Here is a 27384-nt window from a genome sequence, read left to right as displayed (position 1 = left end):
CATCTGAAGATAGGAATTCTAAGCTTTTGATACAATGTCATGTGGTTTATTGTACCACATGTGGTTATTAGGATCTAGTTGTCAGCAACAATCCAGAAATACTCTTACTATTGCAGTGCAAATAATATAATAATCCACTTGTGTGTGTTCAATGTGTCTGGCCCACCAATTCCTTGCTCAGGTGCCAGACACGACAAGGCACTGGCTGAAGTTGTGCCCTGAAATTTCATGTACGTGTAATCACCTCACAAGCACATAGGAGAGGCAAGTTCATGAGGCTGGGAGGAGGAGACAAGGCAAAACCCCCAGCTCTTCCAGCAGCGGGAATCATTCAGCAATATATTCACAGCAGTGAGAGGGGAGAGGCTTTTACAAGGAAAACAGTGGTGTCTCCTGGCTGTTTTTATTAAAACATTTAGTCAACCGTTGCACCAGCTCTAAGATCAATTGACTTCAGTAAATTGTGAATGAAAAGAAGCGGAAGACTCTAGCCCCATCAGCCACATCCCACCACTGTGGTCCTGTTGTTATGTGGGGTGATTCAGTGGTGACAATCCCTCCTGTTCTGCATTTGTATATTTGTGAGAAAAACCTAGAACTCATTTCCTCCAGAAGCCACATCCATATGGCATGGAGCGAAGACCATCAAAAGAAACAGCAGTAGAGGCTCATTATGCGTCCCAGCCAGGGTTGCAAGTGGGGATAAGGGAACATTAGGAATTTTCCTTCTTCTTCCTCTCTCTTTTCTTTTCTCTTCTTTCTCTTCTTTCTTCTATGTAAATGGACTTAGAAAGTATTCTGAAAGGAAAATAGGCAGAGTAAATCCTGTTTGGAGAGAACACATACCACTTTGACATATAACTCTTTCCAAATGTCTTTTTTATATCGCTAGCCAACTCACGAGTCCCAGAAGAGCCCAGGCCCTGGTTTCCAAAGCTGGTGTCTCCAAGGATGTTCTTTGGTTTGAATGAACCTCGATCACCATTTCATGTGATCGAACAGTCAAAACAGAGGAGAAAGTTTTCCTTCTGTACTCCCGACCCAAATGAGTGGCGGGTTGTAGCCACCGTCTGTATTTTCCCATAAACTTCTCCCTGGTCCAGTTTAGACAATATCTAGAGTGACTGGGCTCCTGGGAATGCACGTTCTAAAAATTAATGCCTGTGGTGATTATTCTTAGGTTGGCCATGATGAGGCAAATGAGGAACTGAAGACATGCGTGTGGCAAATTTATATTTTTCCCTCATGCATTTTTTCCCTTGCTGTCTGGAGCCTCACTTTTTTTTTCCTCACACGGGCGGTTTAAAGGAAAACTCACCTTTATAATTTTCAAGTCATCTTTTTCAGGCTGCCCTATTATTTGCTTTTTGGTAATCACCTTAACGGGTGGCTGAGTGCAGATCGTGTATAAAAAGACCTCATAGTGTCTTACAAGGCAGAGATTACGCTCATGTGAAAAATTCAAGTCTTCTGATGCAGGGTTCTCTCTCCCAAAGCAAGGGACTCAGGTTACAGTGCCTGACACAGTGTCACCTACGTACTGGGACACGGCAGCCATGTTTTCAGTTGCTTTTCACTCTCTGGAATTTTATGGAATGACTGTAGCCTAAAACCTTTGGACCATCTCTCTCGGGTCAGGCAAAAAGGATAGGAGAAAAAGTACTTTGAAAATTAAACCTAGCTGGTGCTAGCTAGTAGCCAGTTCGGTGAAAAGTCTGACCTGCCTCCTACCCTTCAGACCCTGCCTTCATCTTTGGGGCTTGGGGTTTTTATAGGGCCCGTAGAGTGGTAAAGAAGGTTCTATCTGGTGTGTGTAGGGTTTCTGGCTATTTAAATTCTTCGAAGGAGAATGGTTGTTGCCTTCAGTTTATTAAACTAGCTCAGTTAAACATACCAGCCATCAAGCCCTGTGATGCATGATTACTCGATATATTTTAAAATTTAAAAAAAAAAATCAATTGTGCTGTCCCTTTATCCATCTGCCTCCTCCCTGTCTGTCTCACTTTACTGTGAGGCACTGGGAGGAGAGAGAGAGGGAGAGAGAGAGAGTGTGTGTGTGTGTGTCTGGGAGGAAGACAGACTCCCTACCTGTAAATGGCTTGCTATTATTAGACGTTCAGTTACCAGGGGTTATGTAAGACAATTGAAGCTCTGTTTTTTAACAGAGACATGATTCATGCTGCTTGTAGTAACAGTAACCACCTCCAAACGAGACAGAAACCAGACGCAGACAAAGGCTGGAGAAATCAATGCCGACTCGGTACAGCCATTCTGCTGATACCCTCTGCCTTTCAATCCGAGCGGCACTTAGGTTATCAGGAGAGGAGGCTCCTGCTCATTCTGGGTCTTTTCTGTCTCCTGGGGCTGCGGGTAAAATCATGGGGGTAGAGAGGTCTGCAAGAGAAAACCTTGGGCCTTGGGAGCAGTGCTGTCTGACCTTCCTCCCCAGCTCCCTGGACAGCCTGTCCCCAGGGGCTCCCCAGTGTTTCAGATGCACCTGGAGGAACCGGGATTGCCATCTGCACTGAGGGTTGGAAACCTCTGGAGCTTCTGCTCAGAAAGGCTAGAACTTGGAGGTTTGGGTCACCCACCCAAGTAACTTTGCTTGAGTGATACTCTGCAGCAGGCTGGAAGAGGAGGGGACAGAGTGGGATTTGACTGATGGATTACAGCTTCTCCCGAAACCTGAATGGAAATGGACTGGGCTGTCAGCTCAGAATCGGGACCCATTCCCGATTCTTCCAGTACTCATTGTTTGAGACTACAATGATTCAGTACTCCAGCGAATGCAGAGTACTTCCACGTGCTCAGCTTACTTTAGCTTCACAACGTTGTGAGATAGGCAAAGCACACATTTTTAACCAGTGCATTCGACAGGCGAGAGGTTTCACAGCTGGAAGGTAACTGCCATGCATTGCTTCCTTGCTCATGATTTTGTAAGATTCAGAAGAGTTGACTTGGCCATGGTCACATGGCTGCTTGTTCTTATCAGATCCAGAAAACGAGGCAGATCTTCTGATTCTCCACCTAGTTCTGTGCTCCTGAGATTTGCCACAGAGTTCTTTGGCAGCCAGGATATTTTCACAGGGGGAAAAAATGGTGGGGGAGGGGTGGGTGGAGGAATTTTCTTCTGAAAACCTTGGTTTTATACTAAGCTTTATAGCTCATTATCTGGGCCACTTAAATCTTTCTTCCCCACCTCAGTCTTCTCTCATCTATGTGACTCATGATGGGGGGAACTCATTTTTAGAGAGTGTCCATGAAAGTATGAAAATACTGCATAACCTTTAATATGTCAAAATCAATGTAGAGCATTGCCAGGAGTGTCCCCCATCTCTGCCACAGGTGACATCCTGGAGAGACAGGCAGAGATCTCAGACTTCACCCAGAACACAAGTAAACACCTATTTTTACTACAAAAAGAAGAAACTAAGATATTTTACTGTAGAAACTGTCCACGGCTCTCAGAAACCAGCAGCCTTGACCCAGTGGCCTATCACACATCCAAAAGGCAGGCCACCACTCATTTTCACTCTCAGATGTGTAAATTGTCCAGAAACACAACTCGAAACAGGAGCATGGCAGAAAATATCGAAAGCATTTAGCTTCACTGACCCAGTAAACTCCCACAATAAAAATTTCAGCTTTAAAAATATCTCTTTATTGATTGCTACTACTAATAAATACTCTAACACATCCTTAGGAATTTTAACTAAGGACCAACACAGAATTTTCTTAAAAAAAAAAAAAAAAGATTTTTATTTATTTATTTGAGAGAGAGAGACAGTGGGAGAGAGTATGAGAGAGGAGAACATCAGAGGGAGAAGCAGATTCCCCGTGGAGCTGGGAGCCCGATATGGGCCTCAGTTCCGGGACTCTGGGGTCATGATCTGGGCCAAAGGCAGTTGCTTAACCAACTGAGCCACCCAGGTGCTCCAGAATTTTCTATTACAGAATTTTAACCATTATCCTACTATTTTCACACATTATATGATACAGTCTCTACCTTTTCTAAAGTAAACGTAAGTAAACATTCTCATTTATAAATAGCTTTTCACTAAATCTTTGTTTGTATAACACTTTTTATCCCCTGAAGTCCACAGACCGGACTTCAATTAAATGCATTTTTCTCTTTTGTGAAAACATGAAAATCATTCATTGCTGCCGTTTTAAGGAAGAAAGCCATACTGCCTTCTCTCACTCCCTGACCAGGCACCAAGAGACAAAATTTTTAGTCCTAGGCTCACTATGAACTCACTAGTTCGTAGAAGTTCACAGACGCAACTTCAGATAACATCTAATCTGAAAAACTCAAAGCCCTTTAATATCTGGTTATGGCACCCTTGCCTGAGACAGACAGTTGCTATGTGCTCTTATGTGTTGTGGCACTGAAAGTTTATGGAAAAGACGGGCTGCATTGTTTTTGGGAGAATTGTGTATTGTGCTGCTGGTAGACAACTGCCCAGACTCCACCATTGTGTCTCCACATTAACTCAAAGCAGGAGAGCTCGAATATGTGTGGAAGGAGGAGTACATTCAGTCCTGTGACATTCTGCACATGGTCGTTACATACTCTACACCAGGCACATTGTGGATCCTTGCACAAGACTGCTCCTGACTTGGGCGCCTGGGTGGCTCAGTTGGTTAAGCCTCTGCCTTCAGCTCAGGTCATGATTCTGGAGTCCTGGCATCTTGCCCTGTACCAGGCTCCCTGCTCAGCAAGGAGTCTCTTTCTCCCTCTGCCCCTGCACTTGCTCTCTCTCTCTCTCTCTAGCTCTCTCTCTCACTGTCTCTTATGTGTGCCCTCACTCTCTCTCTAATAAATAAAGTCTTAAAAAAAAAAAAAAAGAAAAGAAAAAGACTGCACCTGACTCCCCCCTGTGTTGGAGAACAACATTTTCTTTTTCATCAGGTTACCATGGTTTAATCATGAGAGGTAATCTCATCTTTGGTAGAGAGGCCTTCCTATGGTACCTTTCATGGGTCCTTTGATGTTCCTAGATGATTTTACCCTTCTCCACATTGGATCTCAACTAATGCAAATTCCTCTTTTCACCTAAGGACAGAGCTGCCCTTACTTATCTAGATCTAGTCTTCATCTCCTCCAAGCATGGGTGTTATCCTTTGAAGAGGTGATGACAGTGATGGTAGGTGGTATTTCTTCCCCAACAAGATGATGATACATTCCACCTGGGTCTTTAGCCTGGTAAACTATCCCAATCACTACAGAAATCAAATTCCAACCTGTTGTCCCCCAATATCATCCGTATCTATCTATGGTAACCTTTAATATGGTTATAACCCCATAGAGTGCCCCGGGGACTGTAGATTCTGTAGTTTCTGTAACATGTAGAATAAGACCCATGCCATACAGAACAGACATTCTCCCCAATGACATAGAAAACAGGTGTTAAACTCTATCCATTTATTTTAGTGCTAAGTGTGTGGCAGAGCTCAATATGGGCCGCGATGGTTTTCACAAGGAAAAGTTTCATAAGGAATACATCATTCTGTATAGGTCTTGAGGGAGGGGAAAGGTCTCGATGAGGAAAAGGTGATAAAGGCACTCTAAATAGCCAAAATGCCATGGTCAGGGGCCCAGAAATACAAATACGCTCAGTCTTTCCAATACCCTGTAAGTTAACTGGGTCAGACCAATGGAATATGACAGACAGGAAATCTGAGAGGGCTTATTTGATATAGATTCAGCAAACTTACCTACCCAGGCTTAAGTATTTGGGACCAGGGAAATCCATTAAAGCGTCTTTCCCTAAGTATATTCTGAGGTTGATAAGTGTTCCATTAAGAAGGGCTAAGGGATGGTCTGTAATCCAGTAAGTTTAGAAAGTGCTGGGGTCTTCAGCACCATTAATATCCTCATGTGCATTATAAGTTTGCAAGAGAAACATATTGCATGCACTGTTTCCTATATTTCTTCAAACAAGGAACTTTCTTTGAGGTGCATCTTGAAGTTCTAGTGTTCTGTAAAACTCATTTTGAGATATACCACCTGAAAATATTTTTAAGGGCCAGGTTGAAGGTGGGGCAAAACACTATATTGTGATGATTAATCTGGTACTATTTTGAATGGATATGTCATCAACTACAGAAAAGAAGATACCATTGATGAAACCAAAAGGAAGGTGAAAGATCAGAAGTAAAGAGGATAACCTCCAAGTTAGGAAGGGAATGCGGAAAGAGGTATAGATACATTCTGAGCAAACAAAATGACGAAAACCCTGAGATAATTGGACAAGGAGATGAAAGCCAATAAGCTTACCACACTGGATGGTCTAGACCATGTTACCAGTGGAGGAGCCAAGATCATCATCTCTTCTAAAGAAGAGAATGGAGAACAGATTTGGTAAAGTAGGACATACTAAGAAAAAACTACTGTAGGCTTGTACTTAGAAGCAAGCCTGAGCAGGAGTGAGGGTCCAGATGGCATGCATGTGTCAGGTTTTGTATTGAGAGGAGGAGAGAATGATGTGGTGATATGGATTCATGGTTGAGAAAAAAAACAAAACAAAACCCTGTATACAGAAGGTCAGGGAACAGGAAATCTGGAGGGTTACTGAGAGCAGTGTTGAGATGGCTGATCATAGAGTAAGGTCAGGCTGGACAAAGACATCCGGTGAAGGCAGCAGGAGTCGACTAATGGGCCAGGAGAAAAGAGGCGATTCCTTAGGCACTGAGAAAGAGGAGTTCTCAAGGGGGGATCAGAATACTTGAAGTCAAATGTGAAGTGGAAAGAGTACATTGAAAAGAAGAGGAGGTCTACAAAGTGGCTGGAGAAGATGGTCGTAAAGATCTATGGAGAAAATGGTAATGAGTTTTGTATTGAAGCATCGATTGAAATAGAGAGGGAAAACATAAATCAAATGTAGAAGGTTTTGGAGAAAGTTAAAAACAGGTTCAAGAAGACAGCAGAGGACTGTGCTGGAGAGTCTAGTATGAATCTCTGGCAAGGACCTCAGGACGAGGATGCAGTCAGGAGAGCACAAGCTCGCTATAGATTAAAACATAGAGCACTGTGGTTGAAACCTGCCCATAAAGTGCTGCTTTGTTAGCCTCCGGCTTCATGATCTATAGTAAATAGTGTTACTTTCCTAAATGTCAGTTTCCTCATCTATAAAACGAGAATAGAATTCCTACCCTTAAAAAGAGCGATTATAAGAAATAAAAGTTAAACAGGGCACCTGGTTGGCTCAGTCAGTTATGCCTCTACCTTGGGCTAAAGTCATGCTCTCAGGGCTTCTTGCTCAGCGGGGAGCCTGCTTCTCCCTCTCCTCACTTGTGCTCTCTCTCAGTGTCTCTGTCGCTATCTCTGTCTTTCTCAAATAAATAAATAAAATCTTAAAAAGAAAGAAAGAAGGTTAATGTATGGAAAGTGCTAAGCACAATACCTACGACACAGTCAGCATTTGGTTAATGGTCCTGTGGAAGTGACAGAAACAGGAAAAGGGGAGTGATTGTCCACCTTGGAGACAGTGATGGTGTGTCCTCCAGGATTATGTCATTTTGATGTTTCTTGGTATCTGTTTCTCCATTTAGCCACAAACCATAATTAGTAGTCCAGAAAACGTACTCAGTGCAAGAAGCAAGGTACGGATAACTCTGATATAACACAAATTACGTGCTGCACCATAAATCGTGTTAGAATCCTCATTATGTAGTTTAAAATGACCTTATAACCAGGACCTGTGGCAGGCTTTCTGATCGGGAAGATTCCAGTGTCAAGTGACTTCGAGAAGGAGTTCCCATCACCAGTTATTCATTAAAGCTAGAAAAATTATTACCATTAGTATGTGTGTGTCTCTGTGTGCATCTGTATATGCATGGTATGTATGAGTGTATTGAGATAGATCTCTTTCACCTGATCCCAGAGATCTCTTATTTTAAAAACAAGAATCAACTGTACCTGATAGCTCTAAGTCTCCTGGGACATGCAAGTGCTATTAACAGAGTTTGTGAATTGTCAAAGAGGAATCAAGAGGTCTCTATGGAGGAAATTAACATAGATTTAATGTGACAAACAGCAGGACCTTCTACTGGCAGGGCCATCCCAGGGGTCTTTAAGCCATCAGAGGTATTTCTTCTGGACATGGGTATTAACTAGTGGTTAATTAAAGAACTTAAATGTGTGTTTGTTTGTTTGTTTGTTTGTTTTTAAGAAGCTAAAATATTTTAAAGTTAAACGTTTCTTACAGCATTGGAAAGCTGAAGATGGGGTTGATGATAAGCTTATCTGGCCATAATGCCTTTGGTGCCTTCATTAAATGGTTTTTCTCACCACTTTGCAGGGAGGCGGGGTTAGTGATATAGACTTGGGAATTCATTTCAGGTAATTAGTTAAAAAGTTAAAAGTCAAATAGATTTCTTTACAGGTATAATGGTTTAACAGGTTGATGAGCCACTTAATTCCCACATCTTTCTTCTCAGGGGACTGTTAGAACTTTAAGGGCCCTCAAAAATCATAAAATCCACATTTTCTTACAGATGGAAAAGCTGAGTCACCTAGAGGTTAAATGACTCATCCAAGGTCATCCAGCTAGTTCTGTCAGTTCACTTTCTCTTTTCATCTTCTTAATCCCCTTAACTCTTTTTCCTCTCACCAGTATTTTGTGCCCTTCCCCCACCTCTGTGCTGATTACGTCTTAGATTTTCCCTGCCTTTACAAAATTTCTGATGCCGAAGATTGTGAGATGGTGGGTCTTGGCCAATTAGTAAACCTTCGCCACTAATTCATCACTACATTTGGGGCAAAGAAAGGAGGGAAGTGGAACAATTTTAAATTTACTGTGATCTTTGAGACAGTTTTATGTACGCCTGGGAATTGCTGTTAGACAATTAAGGTTAGGAAAGCTCACTGAATCTCTCAGAGGAAAGGTGTTATTTGAATTATTACCAGATAATTATTGTTAAAAATAACAATAATGTAAAAAATAGGAACTTTACCTGTTAGAGACATTATCATTTTAATTTCCAGTGAGGGGTACAAGAGCCCTGGGGGATCTAGGAAGAATTTTTTTTCCCCTCACATTGTGCTCTATGCCAGAAACTCCTTGAATTCTGTCTAATGCCTGATGACCTGACAAACTGGCCCAGAATGAGAAGCCAGTCGTGCTGTGTGAGCTGTTAGCCAAGTTATTCAGCTTCAACTGCTCCTTCAAAAACAGTAGGAAGGCAAGTGTCAGACATAAGACCTGTGGCACCCAGACTAGTGTCATCAGTATCACCTGGGAATTTTCTAGAAATGCAGAATCACAGACTCCATCTCAGACATGCTGAATCAGAAATCCTGCACGATTCATTTGTTCGTTAGAGCCTGAGAAGACCGATAAAAGATGTTTTCATCTTCAAATAGAAAGGAGTTAGGCAGGAGATCTACTTACTGATTCTGAAAGAGTTCCTTCACCTGAGGTCTGTGCTCACAGTCTGAATCATCATGGAAATAGCATAAGCCTCTTTCTTGTGCTGAGGTCACAGTGGGAACTAGAAATGTATCATGCTGTGTTGGAGCAGTTGTTGTATGGTAAGAAAAAACAAAACCAGTCCCCTCCCAGACTTAAAGTCAGAGAGATCTGGCTCAGATCTGACCTTGAATTCTGACCTTGGATTCTTGAGCTCTCTTAGTCTTACTTTTCCTCATCTGTAAAATGGGCACGCCAATACCTCTAGCACCAGCACGACATTGCTATGAGATTTCAGTGAGAATGTATTTACATTCTCATACAAAAATTCCCCTGTGGAGTCCCCTACAAAATACAGCTATCTAACAAATGGTAGTATTGTGGTTACTATTACCTTTTCCGTAAGTTTAAAAAATTTGGTGTGATTTCCGAAGAATGGGAAGAGCCACACTGAAATGAGACCTCCACAGAAAATTCCTTGCAGTGATGTGTGGCAGTGTGTTACATAACAGCTCTGCTCTCTGAGGGCTTCCAAGAGAGAGCTGCAGAGATGTCAACATTAAAACAGACTGGATTGGAAGTGACCCACTGTCTCCTCTGCCTCTGACACCATCAAGAGTGTTGCCAGCTGGGATCCAAGAGCAGATTCTTTATTACATGATGATGTAAGAGGCAGAGAGAACAGCTGGCTTTCCAGACTCTGGGAAGAATGTGTAGCCCCAGCAGCCTCTCAGAATTATCTTTACTTAAAAACTGTGTACATTGGGTATGGAAGTCATTGCAATAGAATAAATACGAAGCCTCATGAAGTCATTTTCACGGAGTCTTTTTTAGAGCATACACACCCTTTAAGCAATAAAACATGATACGCTAGGCAGTAGTTCTGATTAATAGACCCCTAGGTGTGTGCTGAGGCGGGCGGGGAAGTAAGGAGAGGGGGAGAGGTGACCGTTTGCCAAAAAATGAAAGGCAGATTACAACAGCGGGATGTGGGGCTGGGAAGGAGTTTGATTAAAGGGCAGAAAGATTATGTCTCCATTTAATTATAAAATGCGCAATTTAAACCAAATGTTAGGCATATTTAAAATGTACACTTCTCTAATTACACAATGGATTTGTATGCTTCCAGGTGATTTTTCATTGCAAGGTACTAGACGTATCGGTCAGCGATACCCTTTATCATTTTAATGGAGTTGCCAGGGGGAGAAAAGAGAAGGAAGCTGTGTCTGCTGAGGTGTCCATAACCTATCCAGCCATAGGACGGTGTAGTAAGAAATATATAGAGAGAGCTCTTGAGCCCCGTTTGCTGTTTATGTGGCCACTGGGGTGTTCATGTTGAATGGATGTCTCAGTGCATAGCATGGCTCCCCACACTGCCCAGAAAGAATCTGATTGATTGTACCAAGCTTTTCCTCTGGTGAGTAACAATAAGGAAGTACTCGCCTGGGAGAGGCAGATGAAGTCTTACAGCACTGGAGGCTAACATGTAAGAGCTGAGCTTTTCTGGCCAAGTAAACACTACGGAGATTCCCTAGAAAAGTTGCCATTATCCCCATGTTTTCTGGGATGGGGTGGGGGGGCGTGGTTCATCTTTGGGTGAGAGGAAAGGATTCTGTTTGAGGGTGCGGCTAGAAAGGAGATTAAACAATGAGTACTTCTATCCTGAGAGAAAAAGAAGGGAAGAAAGGGGAGACTTGGGAGCACTCGTCTGGACATTTCCACAAATAAATTGGTGATACAGGGAAAGAAAACTCTGTGAAAATTTAAACAAACTTACAGGATCAATCCCATGCAGAGCTAGGTGGAGAAGACGCATGGCTGTCTGTTGCCTCATAGCAGCATCACCAATGGCCTCAGTTTCCACGAGGTCGGAATTTAACCATAGAATTACTGTGGCATGTTCTCACCAAGAACTTGAGCTGAACCCGCTGCTTTTTTCTAAAGCGTGAGAGATTCCTTCATCCCGGTTTTCACCCTTAGTTTGTCACCCTGGTGGCATTTGCAATATTGTCATATTGTTTCTGCTGATGGTGTTAGAAAGGTTCGATTCCTTGTTCTTTAAATCCCCCCTCATTTTCTGACATTATTTATCTATAAAAGGTTAATTATTATTTCGGTTTACTGAAATGAATCAGTGAAGCAAACTCCTTTATCTTTTGGAACCCAGTCTATCCTCGCTGGCTGTGCACCCGGGGAGCCCCTCACTCTCTCTGGTCTGGTGACTTCGGATGATCTGCTGGGCCTGTTGGTGCGGAGCAAGCACGGACAGATATTTAAAGACCTGTGACCTGGTATTGCTGCTCGGCCAGGAGCAAGGATGTGGCCTTGAGCGAGTCAGTTCCCTTAATCTCATCTGAAAAATCAGAGGCGATGAGCTTTCAGGTCTTTCCAATTCAGTCTCGTTTCCATGGCTCTAAGCAAGAATCTTGATTCCTTTTAACTTTGGTTCAGCAGACATCAGCCAAGCGCAAATCTCTGCGCAAGGCATTGCCTACTGTAAGGCTGTAAAACTTGTCTCTGCTTCCTAGGAGCTTGTAGGGGGCAGGGCGCATCACACAAACAATTATTAGAGTCCACAGTACATGCAAAGGGAGTAGAGCAGAAAGTGCTTAAGGACTCAGCTCGAACACTTCCCTTGGGGCGAGGCTTCCTAAGCGAGGTGGCATTTGGATGGGAAGGAGTGGGACTTCGCTGCAGTGTGGGATGAGCTGTAAAGAGGGAAAATTAGACTGGGTCTGTATTGTAGGGGCCTTGAATGCCAAACTGAGAAATCGGAATTTCATCCAGTAGGCAAAGAGCAAAGGAATGATATGTTTAGAGTGGTACTTTAGAAAAATAAGTGTGGTATTGGTGTGAAGGATGGGCTAAAGGTAAAAAAGAACCTGGAAGAACTGAAGCCATTCATTGGAAGGCTCTCACAAAAGTCCTGGCACAGGTGACTAAAGGATAAATGGGTGCTGGGAGAGAAAGGAAGCACAGCCTCCAGTCTCTTAGCAGCTGATTGGATATGAGAAGCAAAAGAAAAGGAGGAACTGAAAATGACTCCTCGGTTGTAGGACCAAGTAACTGGGTGAAGACGGCAGGAATTCGACCATGGCAGGAAATGGGAACATATTTTGAGGGAGAGACAAAGATTCCTGTCTTCAAGTTTCTGAATTAGAAGTGCCTATGTGGGATTTGATGGAGGTATGACCTTCTCAGAGTTAGAGGCCCTATCTTATTCATCTTTCCCAGGTGCCTGACAGATATTATGCAAACACTGAATGAATGAATCAATGAATGAATGAGGGAGCAAAGAAGTGAATGAACCGATAACCAGAGGTTATTAAGATGTGGATGTGGAGCTCTGCAGACAAGCAGGAACTAAAGATAGCCACGTGGGTGTTCTCTATGGAGAAGTAATTGTTGAGGTCATGCAGGGTGGGTGTAGGCAAAGATTGAGAAGAGAGTCTTGAGGAAGATCTACATTTATGGAACGGGAGAATGATGATGGGCCAGTAAAGGAGGCAGAGGAGAGAGCCGACTGGTGGAAGGAAAGTCAGGATGATGCGGGGTTCCTGCGAGACGGGAGGACAGTTTCAGGACTAATGCGGTCATCGGTGTGAGGGCTCCGTGTGGACAAAGGGCAAGGTCTGGGTAAGGACCTCTGGGTGTGGGGCTGGAGACAGACAGAGGTCAGTCCTGCAGTCCCTAAGGCTGAGTGCCATGTGTTAGAAGACAGGGGAGACAGCGGAGGATTTATAGTGAGGGGCCGAGGTGCAACAGGAGCTCAGAACGTGGCCAGGTCCATGGTGCTTTCAGAGCAGGTAAGAACTGGGCAGAAGAACAGGAGAAGCGCCAGCGGAGTCGAGAACACCAGCAGAAGCATCGGCTGTGATAAGGTTGAAGGACAGTGCCCCCTACCCCCACCCTCCACTTCGGCTTCCATCTTCCCACCACAAAATCCACTCCGTCGTCCGCACAGACAGGGTGCTGTAGAAGGTCTCAGACCACCCCACCATCAAATGGGCATACTGAGAAGGGAGCCTGGGTGACATCCTCTCTTCTGCCTCGGCCTCCCCTGGCGGGCCGCTGTCTAGTGCAAAGGGGCAGGACCGGACTCTTCCCCCAGGTCCCACGGTTCTGTCTCCATCAGCGTGACTGACCATCATCACCTGTCATTTAACGGCCTTATCTTTCTTCCTTGTCTGCTCTAGATGCAGCCGCTCTCTGTTCCCTGCCCCAATGAACATCTGCACTAGGCCCAAGCCTTGGAGTGATTTACCTGAAGAGTGACACCATTTATTTGGAAACTACTGTGAGTACATTATGCCTCCAATGAAAGGCTTCTTAACTCACTTAGTTTAATTAAAAACAAAACTAAACAAAAAAACACTTCACACAATTGTAAATGCAGATGCAATTCTAGATGGCCTCGTGTCTTGACCACAGCGAGGTCACGAGGCTCAGTGCTGAGGTGCCAGCAGTGGTCCTCAGCTGCCAGCCGGCAGCTCCGCCCTAAGCCGCAACGTGCCCTCCTCTCCAGATGGCTGCGTGGGCCAGATCCGGGCCCACTTCACGGGGCCCGGCGCTGTTCTGCTTTATTGTCTACACCCTCACTGGAAGTGGTGGCAGCTCCCACCCCCCTCTCGGCCCCTTGTCACCTTTTGTGCCACTCTATTGAATCTCACCGCAACTTGTCATTTCATGCCACCCTGCCCAGGTCCAGGGGCCAAGCTTTCCTCCTTGGCATCTGCCTGTTGTCTGAGTTGCATCTCTGAGCCAATGCTGTTGCCTCCTTGCTACTTTAGGGGGCCAAGCTTCCTTGGGGACTCTGGGCCGCATCTCTCACCCATTGCTTCCAGCTCCGCCCTGCCCTCTGGATGCAGGGCTCTGTGCATGTGGTTGAGTTCCGTCTGTGCCGGGCATTTATGTCAGAGAACTACAGCCCTTACAAGGCAAGGTGCACAAATAGGTTGGAATAGGAGGCATGATGTCTACATGACAGTACTTACAAAAGATGGATATCACATATTCATTAACCATTGCTAAAAGTAACAAATGAAGAGATGCTTTTTTTTTCTTTTAGGCAAAAGCCAGAACGTTAAATTATTTAGAGGCTATGCATGCAAAATAACTTCATTATACATTTTAAGACAAAACCTCATTCTAGTTGTATTCTCAAGTTTTCCTATATACTGTAGGAGGCGGGTCATGGGGTGGTTTTTATAGACCTCTCTGTTACTGGAAAACGCTAACCCTGGGAAAGAACCATCCCTGTTAGGCTTTTGGGTAGGATTTTCACATTCGTATTTTCTGTGTCTTTAGCTATTTGGCTATTTGGGCATAAATCATACCCAAAGGGACAAAGCCGGAGTTTTTGTTTTGTTTTGCATTGCTGTTCCCCTTTAACACTTTTAGTCACCTGGATTGTAATCAGTGGCAGTGGGGAGATGGGGACCACCAGAGTAATCTGCGGTACTACTGCGTTCAAGGGACTGGGGACTAAAGACACGATGGAAGATCAAAAATAGTTTCTCCATACCCAGGCGAGGAACTTGCTTGTGTAGACACCATCATTCATCCTCAAGTTGAAGTGCATGGAGTGCCTTAGACATTCCCATGTCTGGATGGTTTTCTGGGTTTCTCTGCATTATGTGAAACTAGGCTGGGGGCAAGTAGCACAGCTGAGCTAGGTGCAGCCAGGGTTCCCAGGGTCTGTAGCCTCTGGAAGAGGGAAGAGTCTTTACTGCCCCTACCTTCCTGCAGAGAACTCAAATCCAGACCCAGGAATCAGGACCTACAGTTTCCTGAAAATCATGGAGAGGCCCAGCAGTGAGCATCTGTGTCAGCCCTAGGAAGCTTTTAACCTGTGCCCAACCCCAGGGCCTGCTTTCAGGCTCCACAGGTCCTACCAAGGACAGACAGGGCTCTGAAGGTTGCAGGCTCTGCTTTTCAGAAACTCAGCCCTCTCCTATATAAAGAAGAAACAACTGTAAAGTTTCACACTTGCTAAGTACAAAACCAGTATGGTGAATAAACTACAAAAATGTGGACAAATTATACAAATGTTTCCTTCCTGTGCATTAGCAGTGCCCTGGACCAGGTCTCAAGGCTTAGGGATGGGAGGGGAGGGGACAGGTGTTAGATTTTAAAACCTACCGGTTCCCCCATCACTTACACCATGATGCTCAGCAGCCCTACCTACTTAATCTGGATAGTTGTGATACTTAAATGAGAATAATATGCATATAATGTCTGGCATAGCAGACGTGAATATATTTACTTGAACAACTGAAATTCACTGGGCATATTCCTCTGTGTCAGACACTGTTCTGGGGACTAGGGATGTGGCCGCTAACAAAACACACAAAAATCCCTGCTCTCACAGAGCCCACATTCGGCTTTCTTCCCCCATAAATGGCAAATAGTCAGAATAGGCACATAGATGCCAAGAGAACCGACTTCACTTCGTTTTGCCGTGTCTTGCTTTCCAGAAAGTAAAATTGAGAGGGGAGGGTGAAGGAAATGGAGAAGGGAAAAAAGAGGTCACTGATTCGTCTCCCCTCTACACAAACACAAAACCCTGAAGCCCTTCTCTGCCCTGATATGTGGCCCAGGAGGCCAACCTCTCTGGTCTGCACTCCTAGGCTTCTCTCCCACTCTGGCTCCCCTTTGAATGTGGCCTAGAAGAACATCAGCAAAGGATGTGCGAGTAGGAGAAGAGTGAGGGCCGGCTGTTGATTTGTCCAGCGCCCTTTCTAACTGTAGTTCTGACTGAACTCCGAGAACACCACTCCTTCCTTGCCCCTTGGAGGTAACAGTTGGAAGCTGACTTTCACAGCTTTCCACCACTGCTTGCCCCGGTGCTTCAGTCTCCCTTGGGCACCCAGCCACATCCTCTGTACCTCACTATACAGTCCTTACATTAAACTCTCTCCAGCTAAAACCTTGGAGCGTGCCAGCTGTTTCTTGCCAGGATCCTGACGGATACAGCAAGGGAGAAAAACACCGAAACACATTATAAATTGGCCTTGCTGAGAAGGTTAAAAAATATGAGAGAATAAAATGTTTTAATTACAAAAATATCTTAAATTGATCTGAGAACATTAGACCAAATAGTAAAAGGATAAATTGTGAGGAGAAGGTGATAAGCAAGAGTGCCAAAGGTTGGCTTTGACACACAGACCGTAGTCCCAGGTTTGGTGAGCTTCTGCTGCTCAAGTGTATATTGCTTGACCCTCAAGTTCAAGAGGGGTTCTTGGGGTAGCAACAGCAATGACAAACACGTGAATAGAAAGACCGTGTCATGAGGGTGATACGGTAAGAACAGAGTGTCGAAGAAGATATTGCTTATCCTTACACTCTTTCTGCCTGTGCTACAATGACAGTCCATTTCCCCCTGCTGAAGTCTAGACATTTAAAAAGATCACTAAGGTCGGGGAAGTGGCTCCTTGGAGCTGACAAAAACTGTGGAACTGATGCTCTCTCAGAGTTACCATCATTGAGCACTAACCCTGCGCCTTGGCTCTGCCAGTCGGTTGACATGAATTATCTCATTTATATACCTACCAACCCAATAATACCTACGAGCCCAAGGAGGTAGGTATTATTACCCCATTATTTCCACTAAGGCCCAGAGAAGCACAGTCATCTGCCTAGGGCACACAGCTACTTGATGGTAGAGTTGGGTTCTATTGGGGGTTGGAGGGTGGTTACACCTCTGCTCTCTGCCCTCCCCACCAAAACACACTCTTGAGCCTTTTCAATATTTTGTTGGGAAAGAGAATAAAGAAGGGGTTACCATTCAAAAAAAAAAAAATTGGAGGGGAGGGCATCATGGATCTAGATTGTCATGATTCAATGACTGAGTAATTATTTATCAAAAGGAGGTTCTGACTAATTCTTTCCTATCCAACAGGCTGATAAGTGGAAGGCATGTTAATGTGCAGGAGAGGCAGGGGTGGGGGGCAGTGAAGAGAGAAAATTGGGAGAGGGAGATAGAAGAGAGCACTCTCCTCCCAACAGCCCCAGGAGCCTGATAAGAGCTCACACAGATAAAATATTTATTTTCCATATGTTGCAGAAAGCACTGCCATCACTGTATGTGTGCAATATGTGCAAAGAAGTGTGAAATATATACATCAAATGCCACCGATCTGGTTAATTTCCACGCATTTAACATGCCTAATACCTACCATCTCATCAATATGTTTCAATGCATATTTCTTTCCACATGCAATATGTCTAGGAAGGAAGGAGCCAACATCATCCACAACCTCACTCACTGCTATGTTTCAGCCCAAAACTTGTTGCCAGGACCAGCACAATGCGAGTTAAAAACCAGCCACCAGTCACCTTAAAACGCCTTTCCAGTTCTTGAAGCAGCCCTTTTTCTCTCATTAAGAGAGATGTTTGCAGTGGGGAGATGAGAATGTTTTTGTTCTCTTCGGACAATTGCGAGATATTCAGGGAGAATGTCAGAACTGACCGTTGAAAGGCAGGTGCCTGGAGCCACACTTTTTTTTTTTTTTTTTTTTTTTTGAATGCAGGCTCCATCAGTGTGGCGGGAGGAAGTGCACAATGATTGGTCTGTTTCTCTGTGGAAGTGTTCAGGGTACACCCAGTTTTGCTTTGCATATATTTACGAAACATCTGCCCTTTTCTTGTTCTTAAATCCTTCCCCCTCACCAGCCCCCTTTCCCCTTTCTCCCGGTTTCTTTCTTTGTTGTTGTTGGCTTGTCTAACTTTTTCATTGGAGCTTTCATTTTCCGGTTGAGGGGCGACTTCATCTGAGTGTATAATTTTAACATTGAGGGAGGGAGGGAGAGAGGGAGGTGAGAGAGACAGAGAGAGGGAGAGAGAGAATGAGAACTGAAAAGAAAAAAAAGAGGCTGAGCGGCCAGAGCTTGGCAAACCAACCTTTGGCATGGTGACCGGGAGGAAGGTTCTGGTCTGGTCGGGAGTTTGCCTTTCTGCCTTGCCGCCCGGAGTAGCCTGTGTGCTGCTGCCCTCTAAAGGCTCCAGGGAATAATGCGTCGCCACAGAGGCTTGGACAGACTTGCCCTCAGATGTGCCCTGTTTATGTAATTCTTTTTGCACAACCAAAGAAGGTATTTTCAATTAATTACTACAGGCCTTGCTTTTTCCTCCTTAATAAACTATGAACTGCAAAAACGGGGTCAGCATAACAGCACCTGTGCACGTCTAGACGGACTGGGGCTGTGTTTGTGTGTTTCTCGGCACCAGAAAAAGGAGTCCTACAGAACTATCGGAGAGGGTGAGATGGGAAATGATTGCTTCTAAGGACAGTCAGTGGCTCTGTGTCATCTGTGTAGTTGGGAAAAGCCCAGTGGTATCAGGATAAGCAAATGAGGGGGTGAGCCGGAAGGTTGATTTTCAATATGTTCATTTTGTGGGGGTGGCTTCCAGTGCTTCTGTATTGTCATAGGTGATCCTTGGGACAACCAGGAGGAGGGTGTGGTGTAAGATACCGGGTAGGAAGCAGGAGCAAATCTAGGGAAGGAAGCAAGGGCATTTATATAAAGAATAGTACCATTCTTGCAGTGTTAAAAGAGTAATGCTGGTTGTTTGGTCATGTACTCCTGTCTGAAAGAGAGCTTTTTCAATTTCCTGAAACAGAAATCCCAGACTAGCTGAGGCCTTGTCTATAAGCATCAGAAATAAATGTTAAAAAAAAAGAGAGAGAGAGAGAGAGAGAGAAATGTTTTTCTCTTAAGTGATATCTATCATTAGTACTTCATCCTGATATTTAACAGACTCATGAGGACCAGTCCAGTTTTGGTGAGCAAAATGGTCCTACTCTTGGGGCGCCTGGATAGCTCAGATGGTTAAGCGTCTGCCTTCAGCTCAGGTCTTGGGATCCAGTCCCGCATTGGGCTCTCACTCTCCCTCTGTGCTCTCTCTCACACACACACACACACACACTCTCTCTCTCTCTCTCTCTCTCGCTCTCAAATAAAAACAAAGCAAAAGAATAGAAAAACGTAATTGGGATTTAGATGATGGCTATTCTCTAAATACACCTTTATTTCAATGCCACTTCACTCTATCAACAAACGAATGTTGAATGACAGCTTTGTTGAAGCCACTCTGCTTAACCGTCCTCTCTAGAGAACAAATTTTGGGAGGAAAGCAACCAGGCTTGCCGTGTTTCCTAACCTATGCCGGCACATTAGAGGTGCGTGAAGTTTTAAGATAAATATGTGAATAGATGAACGGTGGGAGGGAAGGAGGAAGGAAAGAAAGGATGAACACAGGGAATTAAAAAATGACCAAGACATTTTCTCTTAGAGAATTTACAGTCTCATGAGAGGTATCACCACATAAATAACTATCATTGAAACAAAATTTAACAGGTAAAATAGGGAGAAGTAAATTTTTTTGTGGGGGGAATTTCAGAGAAGGGTGGGACAGAGTTCAACTTCAGAGAGAGAGAGACCATCTCCCTGGTAGAGGTCAGTCAAGACGGTTACAAGATGGAGACAACCTTTAATAAGCAAGAAGGGTAAATATGATTTCCATAGAGTTGTAAAAGGGACATTCAAAGCAAGGGAACTAACTTGAACAAAGATGGAGAGCCAAGGATGTAGATACCTCAAGATGTTCTGAGAATTTTCACAAACTTTGAGAGTCCTGTGTGGTCAACACTTAGTTGGAGCACACATAGAACTCATTTGGGGTACTGGGTTAACCTGGTTTTCTCAAAGGGGTCAAGGAGGATAGAGAGCCAGTAAATAAACAACAGTCTAAATAAAACTGTTAGGGTGATAGTGGTGAAAATGGAAAGGAAAAAACGGATGTGAAAAAATATGAAGGAAACAGAATTGTCAGGGCTTGATGAATCGGTTTTAAGACAGGGAAAGCTGTTGCTCACCTGCGGTTTCCACCCTGATGACAAAGCTGGTGAGAGAGGACAGTGATGGAAATAGGGAGGGGTCTGGGGGGGGGGCACTGATTTCCAAGGATAAAAAGCAGTTGAGCTTTGGAAACTTGAGTCTGGTATATAATCCAGGGCCTTGTAGACAGGTCCCTGACCCTGTCCCTGTAGACACTCAAGACTTGGGGGTGGGTTCCATAGTCACCCAACCAACAAACAGTTGGTAAAGCATTGCAATTTGTTGCTTCTCTTATATTGGCCTACTCCATACTGAAAAATGTGTCTGAAAGCTTTCCCTTCTCTCTTCATCTTTACCGTGCCATCTCTGCCTCCTGCCCTCTGAAAAAGCAGATTTGATTTCACAACCTGTTGGGCCAGAAACACAGCATGCTAATCACAGCACCATATTCTGCGAGGGCAGATTTAACTACCCCGTACCACAAATTCCGATACAAAATACTCTGTAGGACAAGTCCATTGCCAGGCTTATAGAAACAAGAAAAACATGGAAACAAAGCTACTTAAAACAAATTCTGTTGCACACATAGTCTTCCACCAAAAAATAAAATAAAATAATTCTTCTGGTCACCATCCACATAATGATAGAAGGAGGCACAGAGTTAAGGAAATTGGAGGGCATGTTCAGGGTATGACCAATAACCCAGTTTGGCTAGGACCTAGGGTACATGCAGTGTAAGCTAAGTAGTTCTGTGTTTATGTCCGTTTTATCATCCCAGAGGGGGAGGACACCAGAGCCGACCCATACCTGAGCTCCTCTGTTTCCTATTACGAATTCCAAGCAGCAGTGGGCAATAATTACTCTCTAGTTCCTTCACCCTTCTCTTCCTCCCACCCCAAACACACAGTCACACTCCCATACTCCAGAGTCATGTCCTCAATCAACAAACAAAGAGAATCTTCAGCTTTGGATAAGTAAAGATTTGGAATAGAGGATCTCTGTGTGATACCTTAACTGCTTTACCTGCTAGAAGCTAAGCTCATCTTTTCACTTTTCATTTGCTACTTTAACAAAAACCTCCATCACTACTCTCTCATCTATACAGTCTGCAAACTTAGATTGTGATTGGAAGATATGTGTTCATCTAAAGTAAAATGTAACAACAGCAAGCAAGTTGAATGTTTCATAATGTGTTCCATGAATAGAAGCTTCAAGCTGGAAGGAACCTTTAAGGCCTTCTAATCCAAGCCCTTTATTTTACAGATGAGGAAACTGAAGCCCAGAGAGGTGAAGTGAGGTGCCCAAGGCCACACAGCAAGTTAGAGGCACAGCTAGTACCATAGCTCAAGTCTCCTGACTCCCAGTCCAGTGCTCCTCCCATTACTCCACGGGTCCTGTCTCTAAGCTTCCTGACAAATGCTAGAACGGTAAACCTCCACTAGTATTTTTCCAGACCATGTTAAAACTCTTAAGGGGGAAAAAAAGGATGCTTTCTTGGATAATGTCAGCCATACGTAGCTCAATCTGTCTAAAGTTCTGGGACAGGGTCTTTTTATGCAGCCAACAGAGTCCAAATGTGGTGCTGTTTGCTTGGCCCATATGCTTTCATGTGTTCCCAGTTAGGCCATTACTGGAGGGAAAAAAACAAGAATCAGCTTGTTTTAAAACAAGGGACATACTGGACTCCCTCCCATCCCCCCTCAGAAAAAAAAAATCAAGTTATCTTTAACAGATTCTAAAAATGCCTTTTCCCAAATATGCAGTCAGTTCCTTCAAAGGGCCCTTTGTTTATTTTCAGGAAGAAACCCAAGACAGCTGAAAACCAGAAGGCATCTGAGGAGAATGAGATTACTCAGCCGGGTGGATCCAGCGCCAAGCCGGGCCTTCCCTGCCTGAACTTTGAAGCTGTTTTGTCTCCAGACCCGGCCCTCATCCACTCCACACATTCACTGACAAACTCTCACGCTCACACCGGGTCATCTGATTGTGAGTACACCAGTAAGGTGACGGTGTCTTCGCGGCACTGGGAGCGTGCTTCTCCCCTGGGTTCTGGCTTTTTCTTGCGTTCCGAATGAGCCGTGTCCGTGTGGTCTTGTAGAGTAGCCGAAGGGAACTCGCCTCCATCTTGATTCAGCCAACGTCGCTGTTTCCAGAGCCCGAATGTGTTTTAAAACCAGGTGTCTGGCCACTTGGCCTCGAAAGGCTGATTCATTACATGAACCACATTTTCTTTCAAAACATTCACTCAAAAAAAAAAAAAAAAAAAAAGTTGGGTTATTGTTTTCTAATTATTCTTTTGTCCCTGCGATCTGAATAGCAGCACTTCCACCATGACTAAACTGAACCACCAAATATGGACCTCGAAAAGCCAGTAGACACAGGAAACATCCATTTTGAAATTACATAATACAAGTCAGCTTTGCATTAATTATTGGAGTCTCATTTGGCTTGGCTGAATTTCCGTCCTTCCAGTTTTTAATTTATTTTGAAGTGGTTAAAGGATAGCATAAATTTACAGAAGAAAAGAGAATGGCTTCCAAGAATTCAGAATCCACCCAGACTTCACGTAGCCAATAAGAATTCAGGTTAAAAATATTTTTTAATTAAAAAAACTGCCTACGGGCTAAATTTGGAAATGGGCAGCTTAATGAGATCGTCGCCATTGAAATCACTCCATTGCTGTTTATTTTTGCTGTCTTCCCACTAATCTGGGAGTCACTTCTTCAAATTCTATTTTAAGAAAGTTGATAAATCATGTTTTGGAGCTTTTCTCTCTTTGAAGTGTAACCCAATACTTCAAAGAGAAAGGAACATGTGTGGTGACAATGGAAAAGAATGGAATAATTTTGGGGTCCAATCTGAACAAAATACTTCTTTTGGTCTTAAGATACCCAGCAAGTATTCTGAACTGCCCTAAACACAGGATGTCCAGTAACAGGCAAAGAGCTGGCGTGTCCTTCTTTAGGAGGAAGAATAAGACCAAGACAGTCTTGTTTTGAAAAAGGACTGCATTTATCCTGTCCACGAACACAAGCATTATTAATCAGGAAACGAGAGTCTAAATCTCCTGTTGTTATTTTTCTGACAAAACAAATGTAAAACTCTGCAAAGTGGGCAAGATGTGCCCGTGCCTGGAAGATTCCATTCCCTACTTACTTCATCATCCTAGTATCATAGGTAAAGGGACAAAACCCAGGGGTTGAGGTTGGGGGGAAAGGAGCTTGTTATTCTTGGTAGCTGGGCTGAAACCCTGCTCCAGCTGTCGCTAGAAAATGAAACGAGAAAGAACGGGATCCAACTCTCTAGAGCCTCTGTGATTTGCACTAAGTTGCTGCTTCTGTAGACAACCCTGGGGATCGGGAGCAAGGACTGTGTTCTGTGGACCCATCATAATAGTAACATCCTTGGCCCTTCTTGCCTGGCAGTCTCTAGCCTAATAGTAATTACAGGAAGAATTGGAAAATAGTGTGGCACAGCGCCCGTAGGCATGTGCGCACTGCCCCTACCTACCAGGAAGGTGGCCGGTTCCTGTGGAGAAGGGCCTGGAGCTCCTGCACGCGCACCTTCATCGCCTGGCTTTCTGCCACACCTTATGGGGAAGATTACATAGAATGGCCTTAGCCCAGAAATCCCCTGTTGCAGCAAAACGACTGTTTTGCTGAATAGAGAAGGCACCGGGCTTCCCTGATTGTACTTTACCATAAGCATCCTCCAGCCAGGTCTTGGCATTAGCCTGGAATACAAGCAAGAAACTGTAGGCACGTGATAGCTGCCATACAGCTCAGACGTGACCCAGAGGGAGCCAGGAGGTCGGAGCTTTCAGTGAGGTATCTGAAAGCTGTTGGAAGGAAAACAGAGAGGGAGGAGACACCTAATCTCCAGCCGCGTAGAAAGTCATTCCGATTTTACCATTAAGATGTGTACATTCTCTCTGTCCTAACCTCTTGTTGAAATCGATTATGCTTTTCTCCAAATCTATTTGGATCGTAGTTTGTCCTGATTTGAGCCTACACTTAGAAGAAAATTGTTTTTAGGAAAGATTCACAGAAATCTGTCCATTTGGAGATTGCTTGAGAGAAGACAGGAAAGAGGTTTATTTTAAGCTGTTAAATTTTTTGGATGCTCTTCTTGCATTCAAGAAGATTTTTTTTTTTAACTTTCAAATGTCATTCTTACCATAGATTAATTTAAAAGCCTAATTTCTTTAAGGTAAAATATTCTGTTCCTATTTAGAACTAACAGATTTGGGGCATTTAAAAATAGTGCCCTTGACTTGTTAGTCTCTTTAACTTCAGAAACATTCCACCAGTGTGTGGTGTTCCAAGCTTTCACAAGTGCCTGAATTTTTATAGCACCTTTTTATTTGTTATGTGTTTAGCAAAATTATTCTTAGTCATGCTCTAATGCCCATTTCCTGTCAGTCATTATAATTCTTCCCAATTTACGGATGAGAAAACTGAGAAAATTGACACTTCTGTCAATGAATGACTTGCTCTCGGTAGTTAACTCATTCAGATACTGAGGGATGTGTATGGATTTGCTCTCCCTGTGAGCAGCCTGAATCCTGTGTTCCAAGCCCATAAATGGCATTCTTGAAAATGTGCAACCATCATATTGGTGACTGAGTTCTAAAACACAGTCGATCAGCATCCCCACAAGAGTCAGCCGTGCCTATGAACCAGTGAGAGTGGGTAAGACGTAGTGTTGTCGCATCTGAAGGACGCAGGCCCATGTTTTAGACAAGTCTGACCCCTAAGATTTCAGCTGGCTGCTTAGCCTGCCCAGTGACTTCAGATTTTGCAAAAGATCCCAGTAATATCCAAACCAAGAAGGACTAGGGTTGAGAAAAGCTTCCCCTTGTGAGATGGTGAGGTTAATATCGCCACGGCGCGCCCACTGACAGTGACCTCCTAGCAACATTCCCCCATGACCTTCTTGCTTGTGGCCTCTTCACCTTTTCTAAAAACCCGGTGGTAAATGTACTCCGATGATAAGAACTCACGGCACTGGGATGAGTTGCTGAACGCAGAGGGTACAAAAGCTCTAGGTGTTTGACAGACCGGTTCCCCGCCGAGGAACAGGCTGAGGAAGAGCTGAGCCAAGCTCTCTCTGCTCAAACGCGTGAACAGGCCCAACCCAAGTCAGCAGAGCAGATGAAGCCGTCCCTAGCTTGACAACTGCCAAGCTGTGGCACGTCACCGTCGTGTACATGCGACAGACTCGACCAGAGCAACGACTCGCGTGCTCCTTCCACTTTGTTTTCCCCCAGATAAGGCCCCGCCGAAGGGAGAAGCGATTCTCTCCCCTGCCCACCCCCCACCCCCGGTGGCTGTGCTCCCGACTTTTTTGGCCCTAGACCCACCTATTCTGATGTCATTGGTGGGAAGCTGATGTCCTTGGTGACTTACCTTCCGGTGTTTCGAACTGGCCTCAGCAGGCTGTCTCATCTTTTGGGTCCTTGCCAAGAGGCACTTATGCGTTAACAGTTTTTATTTATTTTTAATTTAACCTTTACACATTACCAAACTGTTGTGTGGGTGGGTTTAACTTTAGCTCTGTAGGTAGCAGGACTCTGCTGGGGCTGAGCACTGTCGGAAGAGACTGCGGGCCCTTCCTTTCCCTCTCTGGCCGTCCACCTTCATCGGTCTTTCCGCTCCCAGCCCTTCGCTTCTCCCCGCCCCTCCCCGAACCCCCATCACCAGGCCAAGTGCCCGAGATTAAAATTTTTAGTACACTTGGTTCAGTTTGAACTTCTAAGCAATTTTTTTTTTTAAGAGAACAAAACAAAGAGGATTTTTTATGGCCAACTCCATTAATGCCACATTAAGGCTGACATTTTAATTACCCCAAAGTCAGGAAATGCAAAGTTCAGGTTCCCACAGCAACAGAAACTGTCCCCTTGAGTGCCCACACCATAGCAGATTCTTTCTTTCCTGATTACACAACACCAGGCGTGGGGACATTGTTTGGTCTCCATGTATGTGGACAGGAGCATGATTTTTACCCTTTGTCTCTCTTCTGTAACTACAGTTGAGTATATGGGTCTTTAGCTTCCCTCCCCAGACCATCTATACGTATTATCCTGGAGCGGAAGCCTATTATGGCCCTACATGTGCACACGGACAGAATTAAAGTTGCCGTGGGAACATTAACTCTGATTTCCGGACTTCCGTGCCAGTCACATTTAAACCATAATGTTGTAATTTTTGGCATGTAATAAATGTGCATTTCATGTACACAGACAGAAAGAAGCATAAAATGTATTTTAAAGAGCAATTAATTACTAACTTTGTGATTAAAAAACATTTGGTGCATGTTCCTTCCCATTTAGCATCAGCTGCTGGTCTTAGCCAGGCCTAATAGATGACATACTGTGTCTCATCCTGTATTTCAGATGTACTTACTGTATGTTCCTGTTCTTCGAGATAATTAATTCCCTTAGTAAAGCTGTAGGGGGAAAACAAAATGGAAGGAATATGCAAGCATGTAAATAGGGTAAAGGATATTTTGAAGGAAATGATTCATTTCTGCAAATAAACCCCTTAGTCCCTGATAAAGAGCCAGAAATCTGCTAAGTGGGTGTAGACAAAGGTTTCTGGCCACCTTAGAGCATCTGGTCCAGGACTATAGGAACAACTTGAAAGCAGATTTCCCGCTGAATTCCGGGCATGCCCGGTTGCGGGGAGAGCTGGGTGGGGGGAGGTGAATTTACGCTGTAATAATTTTGCAGGCTTCGGGCTTAAGAAGTTATTTTACTCTGTCTCCACTTTTCGGTTTATACGCAAACTGGAAAAGAAACGGTGTAGGGAATCGGGCAAAACATGGGGTTCGCGGCAGAGCCCGATTTAGAGCGTAGTGTTGTCTCTTCCTGGGTTTGAATCTGATTGGCCCGTTTGTGTCGGAGAAGGACGTGTTTCAAAATAGACGTCTGAACAAGTTTGTGAGTAAAAGGAGTGGGTAGCGAGACGCTGAAGGTACAAGTGTCTCAACTCACAAATGCTTGGGCGCGCACTGGAAGCTGGGTAAGGCAGCGTTTTACTGAGACGATGTGTCGCCTCAACTCCCCAGTAGCGCTTTAAGGGGGGCACGCTCGCTCCTGAACGGTTTGCGCCTCCGCTCTTGCTATTAGTTCG

The 27384-nt window shown here is 44.3% G+C and overlaps 1 protein-coding gene across 26 annotated transcripts in view; it reads left to right on the top strand.

The window, feature by feature from the left end:
- The window catches only part of ZBTB20 (zinc finger and BTB domain containing 20), a 789640-nt gene that overhangs the window by 721712 nt on the left and 40544 nt on the right, over window positions 1-27384 (top strand). For 25 of the 26 annotated variants that reach the window (XM_045088067.1, XM_004761399.3, XM_013060902.2 and 22 more), the window contains 3 exons: window positions 13610-13710; window positions 21515-21678; window positions 22050-22237. In XM_045088067.1, coding sequence (XP_044944002.1) covers window positions 21668-21678; window positions 22050-22237 — 199 coding nt within the window. In that variant the 5' untranslated portion in view covers window positions 13610-13710; window positions 21515-21667. The remainder of the gene's footprint in view (window positions 1-13609; window positions 13711-21514; window positions 21679-22049; window positions 22238-27384) is intronic. The other variant, XM_045088069.1, reaches the window with a different exon arrangement.

Source organism: Mustela putorius, unplaced genomic scaffold (genome assembly GCF_011764305.1).
Source record: "Mustela putorius furo isolate JIRA1106 unplaced genomic scaffold, ASM1176430v1.1 tig00003834_pilon_pilon_pilon, whole genome shotgun sequence".
NCBI classification, from domain to species: domain Eukaryota; kingdom Metazoa; phylum Chordata; class Mammalia; order Carnivora; family Mustelidae; genus Mustela; species Mustela putorius.
This window is presented reverse-complemented; position numbering and strand designations above follow the sequence as displayed.